The 8,981-nt window shown below is 34.2% G+C and overlaps 1 protein-coding gene across 12 annotated transcripts in view; it reads right to left on the reverse strand.

Moving 5' to 3' along the window:
• The window catches only part of Mkln1 (muskelin 1), a 377,131-nt gene that overhangs the window by 94,913 nt on the left and 273,237 nt on the right, over positions 1–8,981 (reverse strand). For all 12 annotated transcript variants that reach the window (XM_029554914.1, XM_029554911.1, XM_029554909.1 and 9 more), the window contains one exon: positions 1,592–1,669. In XM_029554914.1, the coding sequence (XP_029410774.1) occupies positions 1,592–1,669 (78 nt within the window). The remainder of the gene's footprint in view (positions 1–1,591; positions 1,670–8,981) is intronic.

Below are 8,981 nucleotides of genomic sequence, written 5' to 3' on the forward strand. Positions count from 1 at the left end.
TGAGTGCTGGGATTCGAACCCGGGTCTTTGGCAAGAACAGCTAATGTTCTTAACCGCTGAGCCATCTCTCCAGCCCCCATAATGGAAATTTTTCAGCTCAATTATAAACTCATGAGATCACCACTACTGACCAAAATGTCACTATTAAATATATGAATGCGACATAAAGAAATAAGAGATAAAGCTAAATCTTCCCATCTAGACGGTATTCATTCACAAGGTCCCTGTAAATCCTTTCTCCTTTCTCATAGTTGAGTATCCTTTAGACTTTGCAGCTCATTATCACTGAGGACTTTCCCTTTTCTTCTTCCCTCCTACCTATCGGTATTCAAGACTAAATTAAAAAACACTACAATATTAATTTTCAGCATTTGTGTTTTATGTATTTAATCTATTTGTTGTAAATATATGTATCTTTGAAGAAAATTACCTCATATATGGCTGATAAAGATAGGAGAATATTAATATAAAAGAAGTTACATAAATTCAAAAGGAATTTTTCTACACATATTAATGTCTAATGTGATGAAAGCTTTCTCACTCAATGGACAAATATGTGACATTAAAGAGAAAGTCTTGGAACTACATGAAGATCACAAGAACAAAAGCTGAATACCCAGAGAACTACCTTCCTTTAAGTATGTGCATTAAAACATTGCTATATTTACTACTATACTCTCTGTCAAAACAATGAATGTATATGATAAAGTGACAAAAATTCTCCATATGAAAATAATGGACTGATGAAGAAGAGTAAGATCTGAATCTGACTTTAAGTTTTCATAAAAAATAGTCCCCATTAGAAATGAATGCCTTTTAGGATCTATAACTCAAAGAAGGAAGTGTAAAATCCAATGACTAAGACACCAATTCACTGTGGTACTAAATATTACAAATGCCTTTCACGAGTCAACTACACTATGTTTAGTTTTTTAAGACAGGGTCTCCCTGGAGCCCCAGCTGGCCTAGAACTCCCTATGTAGACCAGGCTGGCTTAGAACTCAGAGATCTGCCTGCCTCTACCGCCCAAGTGCTGAGATTAAAGGCATGCACCACCACACCCAGCTTTATTAGCATTATTATACCAACTTTTATTAATATCTACTTATAAAGTGCATAGACTTAGCATCTCTGGCCCTCTATTATTCTCAAAGGTCATATTGTATGTAGTGAGCAATTCTGTAGAACTTAGATGATTTTCAGGAACACATGTATGGCATAGTAACACAGCCTCTAACTGTACACAGTATCACTATGAAAGCAGTTTATAATATTCTGCGTAAATAAAAAAGAAAGAAAACCAGCTCAATTTTTTGTCATAGTAGAGAAACAAGAATTTTAAAAGTACTTTTAATATAGTAATTTAGCTCACTGATAGAGTGCTTACCAAAAATGCACAAGGACCTGGGTCTAACCCCTAGCCACAGAAGAAAAATTATATATAAAAACCTACTCTGTCATCTGGTTAGAGACCCTATACTTTATTTTAAATACCTATTCTTTATTGACAGAGTACTATGATACTTGAGCTAGCTACTGAAAACTGAAGATACTAAAGAAAAAGCAGCACCATCTAAAAGATACGACTCACCTTTGGTGCTTTTAGGAATGATTTGACTCCATCGTGGCTTATATTCCTGCTGACTGATATACTGATTGAACAAGCCATCTGTAAATATCGAAAAATAGTAAGAATTATCTATCAGTCAGCTCTTCAATGTCCCATTATGCTACTCAAATAGAAATACTGAATTATTAGTTGACACAACCACATAAACAAATTGCATCAGGACAGCTTACATTATTAAGCTTATATTCCCATTACTACTGAATCTATTACCTACAAAGTCAATACTGCACTCAATGGACAAGTATGTGACTTTAATAAAGACCCTAAAAGAAGGAAAGGGCAAGGAAGCAAAAGGAAGACAACAATCTAAGGCTGTAAAACAAGAGCAGCAGAAAATAATATAGGACTACTCTGAATATATGTTCTTTTTCACTGAAACAAGTCATATACATCTTTGTAAAACACCACTTCTAGCACCAGTATAAATACAAATGGGAAAAGGAGGAATAATTAAAGCTTTGGAGATAATTCTCCAAATCTGCTTTCTGGTGATCTCTTACCAACACTCTCTATTTTAACTAGCACTTTTTAAATCTTTACCTGTTATAATGAATAGATTCCTGAATTACAATCTCTTCTAACAAAGAATATTTATTGTCCACATATTTTGTTACTAGAATACAAGAAAACTAAAGAAGGGAACAGGAATGTCAACAGCTTTGGTCTAGGCACTTTATAGTACACCTCAGAAAAAAATAAAACCCATTAAAATAAAAATTCCACTATTATATAGTTTTTGTTTCTGGGTACAAAACTATACAGAGATAAAAACACCAACAACCACAACAGAACTGTATTTATTGAATACTTGCCAAATATTAAAGTCTGCTTTGTCTTAACTCATTTAATTCTAAAAACAATCCTAATTGGAGCTGGGATTCCAACTCCACTTTGCTTTTCTTCTGAATTCAATAAATTAATAAATTTTCACATATATCTTAGAGAAATTGCTATACTGGTCACTATAACTATATGGAGACTGAACTTCACACACATACCCACTCTATTCTAAAGCATTATCATGCCCTATACCCATATCTCTCAAAAAAGTTTACGAATGAAAGAAAATCCAATTCTGGATAACAAAACAAGAGGAATTTTGAAGGCTTTCTAAACAATGTTTCCTTGCTTTTAAACAGACATAAAGAGAAGCAAAATTTATACTTTTATTACTCTGGACACATTTTTCATATTCATATGCAATGTACAAAACTGCTAAAGCCATTTTGTAGAGATATGGCTGTCAATTCAGTAATGATGACACAACACACAGAGAGAAATGAGATCACTAAATCATCCAAGCAGGAAAGCCACCTCACCTTTGGACTTCTTGTTATGTCATGCTGTAACATTTTCTTACTAGAGTTTCTTTTTTATGTGCCCAAACAGGTGATATGTAGCCCACTCTTTTATGAATTCTGTCCTTTGACCCTGATTTCAATATGAGGATTTTCCATGACTCATACACATAAAATAAAAATTAATAATAATAAAAAAATGTTGAGACACACATGTAAAACAGTGAAGAAAGAAAATCAATAAAGATTTGGGTAAAATTCAAGAACACTGTATAAAATAAAGTAATATTTACAGGGGCTTTGCATCATCATAAATGAAAATGAGTATGTATGAGTTATGAAGGTGAACATGTAAAACTGAAGGTCCACTGACAATCCTTGCATTGGAAGACAATGAAGGTATTGACCAATTGTATTATGTGCTTATTATTTTTATTTTTATTTATTTATTTTATTTTTATTTTATATGTATGTGTGTATTGCCTGCATGTAGGTAAGTGTACCCATGTTGTGCAATGCCCTCAGAGGACAGAAGAGGCTGTTGGATCCACCTGGGTCTTCTGCAAGAACAGCCAGTGTCCTTAACCACTGAGCCATCTCTCCAGACCTTGTTGTAATTTTTTTAATAAAGCATATGCACAAATATGCATATACATATCACACACAAAATGAATTAATAAAAATGAAATAAAATTAATAAGAGTTACTTCTTTAAAACAGGATAAAAAATGATTGAAACTAGGGGCTGGAGAGATGGTTCAGAGGTTAAAAGCACTGGCTGCTTACTGGCTGCTCTTGCAGAGGACCTGGATTCAGTTCGTAGCACTCACAAGCTGGCTTACAACTGTCCAAAACTACAGTTCCAGGGGGATCTCACATCTTCTTCTAACCTCTGTGGGCAGTGCATGCACACGGTGCACCTATCTACAAACATACATGTAGGCAAAACACTCATACACATAAAAATAAAAAGGTTTTTAAAAGGCTGAAATTAAAACACTGAGAGGGGACTGGGTATCATAGCTTAGTTGAGAGTGCTTTTAACGTACACAAAGCCCCCTGGCTTCAATCCCCAGCATCACATAAAATTGGGCATGGTAGCATATACCCATTATCTTAGCACTTGGGAAGTAGAGGCAAGGGGATCAGAAGTTCAAAGTCATCCCCAGCTACACAGCAAGATGCAGGCTAGCCTGGCTAGATAAGAATCTTATAAAAAGTTAAGTCAATAAATAAATTTTAAAAATTTAAATTGAAAACATACCATGCAAATACTAAATGAAAATGGGTAAGAAATTCATAGTAAAATTTAAATAAGAGATTTAAAATATGTAACTAAAAACATGGCAATAAAATATAGGGAAAAAAGCAAACATACAATACAAAATTAAATAGAATGTATTAAGATACACATTTCTCAGTGACTGAATCAAACAGAAACCACTGATAAACAATTTTTGGAAAGTGATCAACACACTTGACCTCCTGTACATATATAGAACACTGATCAATAACTAAAAACCTATATGCCACTCAAGTACGTATTTTCATAAAAACTGAACAAACCTGGCCATACAGCAAAACTCACTAACTCTGAAAAGAACTGGAAATCATGCAGCAAATGTGCAATTCCACTAGAATCAGGAACAAAAAAAATAACTAGAAAGTTTTCCATATTTATAATTAAGATACATTTCTATAAGACTGGAGCTTACAGGCTAGAGAGATGGCTCAGCAGTTAAGAGCACTGACTGCTCTTGCAAAGGACCGGGTTCAATTCCCAGCACCCACATGGCAGTTATGAACTGTCCTTAACCCCAGTTCCAGTGAAATCTGAAGCCCTCTTCTGACCTCCACGGCATTACATGACATGGGTGCACTCACTTACATGCAGGCAATACACTCATACACATACAATAAAAATAATAAAATATTTTTAAAAAGACTAGAGTTTACACAAGAGCCATTTCATTCCATAATGAAAACACAGTGAACTGGAAAAAAAATGTATATAGATGTAATTTTATTTCCCTAATGCAGGTGAGAAAAATTTCAAAATCTAAAGATTAACTAGCTAAGCATTCACCTCAAGAAGATGTTATAGAAATAGAAAATTAATCCCAAAGACTGAAAGAGGTAATGGTAAACAGAGCACAGAAAATAACAAAGAAGATCAACAAGCCAAAAGTTAGTTCACAAAAGCCTAGCAAACTAAATAAATTTCTGGTGACAGTGATGGGTAAAGAATTCACAACAGGATGCTGGGCACGGTGCATACACCTTCAATTCCAGCACTTGGGAGGCAGAGGCAGGCAGATCTCTGTGAGTTCCAGGCCAGCTGGGGCTACCAGGAAACCCTGTCTCAAAAAAAAAAAGAATTCACAACAAGGGCTGAAGAGATGGCTCAGCAGTCAAGAGCACTGGCTGCTCTTGCAGAGGACCCAAGTTCAGTTCCCAGCACCTACATGACAGCTAATAACAATTGGTAAATCCAGTTCCAGGGGATCCTGTGCCACCTTCTGATCTCCATGGGCACTGCACAACATGGGTGCACTTACATACGTGCAGGCGATACATACAAAAACATAAAATAAAAATATTTAAAAAATAAAAGGTAATTGATAACTAACCAATATAAAAAAAGGAAAAAAATATCCTAGGAAATCCTGTAAACAGTAAATAGTTAATAAGATATTAAGTACATGTTAATATCTATAAGTTTTAAAATTTACATGTAATGGGCAATTTTTAAAAACGATATAAACCAAACAACCCTGATTAGTACTACACTTCATACATAAAAAGTCTAATAGGTGAAAACTTATCAAGTAAATTTGGAGTACAAGTTTCTGAACTGGTAAATTTTTTCAGGTAATCAGCAAAGAAATAATTCAAATCTTAACACCCAAGAAGGAACAATTAACTTCTGATTTCATTATATGAAATTAAAGGATACTAAATCATAAAGAAAGGAAGGAAAATTATATGATCTTTTTAATAAAAATAGCTGAAAGGATGCTAGATAAACATTAATCAATCTAAATCTAAAATAGATCAAAAGAAATACAAGACAAAATAGATCAGGAAAATGAGAAGTTAGCTTAAAATCAGAAAACTAATCACTGTGATTTCACACACTAAAACTCCAAATCAAATATAACACAGAATAGTATATATGATGGTAACTATAGTTTCTGTAGACATTTCTTCATCAGGAACAGGTAATGTTCTTCTGCTCTTTTTTGAGGTGATGATGAAAGGACTTGTTCTTGGGTGTATGAACTACACCAGGATATACCCTATCACTCAGCCTCAGCCTTGTGCTAGATACTTCAGCTCTAAGACTGAATACAAAGGAAAAAGGAAAGGCAGCTAGAAAGAAAGACAGAAGGCTCTTGATACTTAAGTATAAATTGAACAAAAATGAAAACACAATCTAACAAAATTGTGAGATACAATGAAAGCAAAAAAGGAAAACTTTAACATAAAATGCCTACATTAAAGGATATCAAACCCGTGGCTTCAACATTCATGTTAAGAAACTAGGAAAGGGGGGCTAGAGAGATGGTTCAGTGGTTAAAAGCACTGGCTGCTCTTGCAGAGGACCTGGTTCCAATGTCTACCACCCACACGGCAGCTAACAACTGTCCTTAATTCCAGGGCATCCAACACCCTCTTCTGACTTCCGTGGGCACTGCACGACATGGATGCACTTACATACACGCAGGCAATACACTCATACACATAAAATAAAAACAAAAATAAACTAGGAAAAACAAACAAACAAATAAGCAAGCTAACAAAACAAAACAAAACAAAACAAAACCTAGAAGGTGAGTATGGTGATACATAGCTCAAATTCCAGCACCAGGGAGGCAGAAGCAAAAAGTTTTGAGGCCAGCCTAGGCTACAGAACAAGTTATAGGCTAGGCCAATCAATGCTTCATGAAGAGACTCTGGAGAGGAGTGGTGGGAAAAGGAAAAACAATTAATTAAGGAGAAGAAAAAAAAGCCATATAAAGCCATGGCATAAAGATACAAAAAGGAAAACAAGAAAACACTCTGAATAACTTTATGTTGATAAATTTATCAATTTAGATAAAATGTGAGTATTCCTCAAAAGACAAAAACTAATGCTCACTCAAGAAACACAGAATATACATAGCCCTTTATCTTTTAATAAAACTCAGTTTAATGTTTAAAAAGTCACCACAAAGGTAACTTCTGCTAACCTGCCATCATTTTTAAATTCTACAATGGTACTACTAATTCTGTATAAACATTTTCAGAAAACTAACGAGGGACTAATTCTCACCTCATTGTATAACGCCAGAAGTACCTCCACACCAGAACAAGGTATGCCTGTTACAACAAAACTGCAGGCCAATATCCAAACTGCTCAAATAAACATAAGGATGCTCAATGGATTTAGCAAATCAAATTTAAGTAGACCTAAAAAGAATATCAAGTAGAGTTCTTCATAGTGATGCAAAGATAAGTTAAAAATGAAAATCAGTTTAAGATATGTGCAGTTGAAAAAAAGCCAATCTTTTTATCATCTCAAAAGATAATAGAAAAAATTTGAGAAAATACACAAACTAGAAATAGAAATTTACTCAATCTGAAAAAAGATGTCTGTGACAAACTTCCAACTAACACCATACTTAATGACTGCTTTGCAAAGCAAAGCTATCTTACTGTCACACACTACTCAACATTCTATGGAAGATCATCATAATGAGTACACTAAATACACTAAAGGTTTTGTTTGCTGCATGATAAGTTTTATAAAAGATGCTACAACACCTAACTTTTCCACTATGTTTTCAGTAGGAGAGCAATCAAAAACCTGCACTATTTACTTCCTTATTTGCTCAACAAATCACCGTCAGTGAGGACAGCAGCAAACTGAATAATGCTGAAAATAATGGTTATTAACTAAGGGTTTCAAGGCAGTTGAGGAAGCCCTTAGCAATGCAGAAATACGACCTGGCTCTAAGCTTCAAAACCAGAGTTACTATCAATTCTTCTAGCCCTGCTTCCCTTTTTAGTCAGAAGGGCAAGTAACTATAATAAAGTTGCATATGCTTTTAACAGTTTCTCTTAACCACCTGAGTATACAAAGGAGACAGTTTTTAAAACATAATTACTATTAGCCTTATAATGACATGAAGTCACTCATGGTTGTGGTTGTTGCTTTGCATCCTCTAACAAAATACCAAATGCCTTAGTGATAAAGATATGAAACAAGTCAACCAAAACCATAAAATTACCTATATACCTCCCTTATACTATGAGGTTAGAAAAATATATAAATTCACTCTTAAAAATGGGAGACATATACATACTTTCATGGTAACATTTTAGTAGTTTGGTATGAAATTAATTACTATGTATATTCTTAAGTATACTCAATTTCAAAACTACCACTTATTTGCAAGCATCAAGCATCATTAATTAAGCAACAATGTACAAGGCATGGAAGAAGGTTTGCCGTTCTATCAAATAACAAACCTGGAAGAAACTGATTTTACGGTAACTTTATAAACTGAATAAGGTAGTATAAGTTCTATTTTCCTTAACTGTAAAATACATAACACAGTATCTGATAGACATGAGTACCTATAATAATGGATAATGGCAGTAAGACTAAAAGACATGAAAGCAAAGGCCTAAATATCTATTATTCCTTATTCATTTCTATAAAAAATATATTAAATTTAACTCACAAGTTTTATTTATTTATTTTATATATTTATTTCTTTTTTGAGAGAGTCTCATGCAACTCAGACTGGCCTGGACCTAACTATGTAGCTAAGAACGACTCTGAACTCCTGATCATCTTGCTTTCACTCTTTCCAGTGCTAGGACTGCAGGCATCCACCACCAGGCCCAATTTATGTAGATCTGGGATTCGAATCCAGGGTTTCAGGTATGCTAGGCAAGCACTCTATCAACTGAGCCACATCCCTAGCCCTCCACAAGTTTTACATTGAACATCTACAATGTTCTTTGTCACTATGAAAATCACTGTGGAAGAACAAAAAAAAAAA

This window comes from Nannospalax galili, unplaced genomic scaffold (genome assembly GCF_000622305.1).
Source record: "Nannospalax galili isolate Female #2095 unplaced genomic scaffold, S.galili_v1.0 scaffold1065, whole genome shotgun sequence".
NCBI classification, from domain to species: Eukaryota; Metazoa; Chordata; class Mammalia; order Rodentia; family Spalacidae; genus Nannospalax; species Nannospalax galili.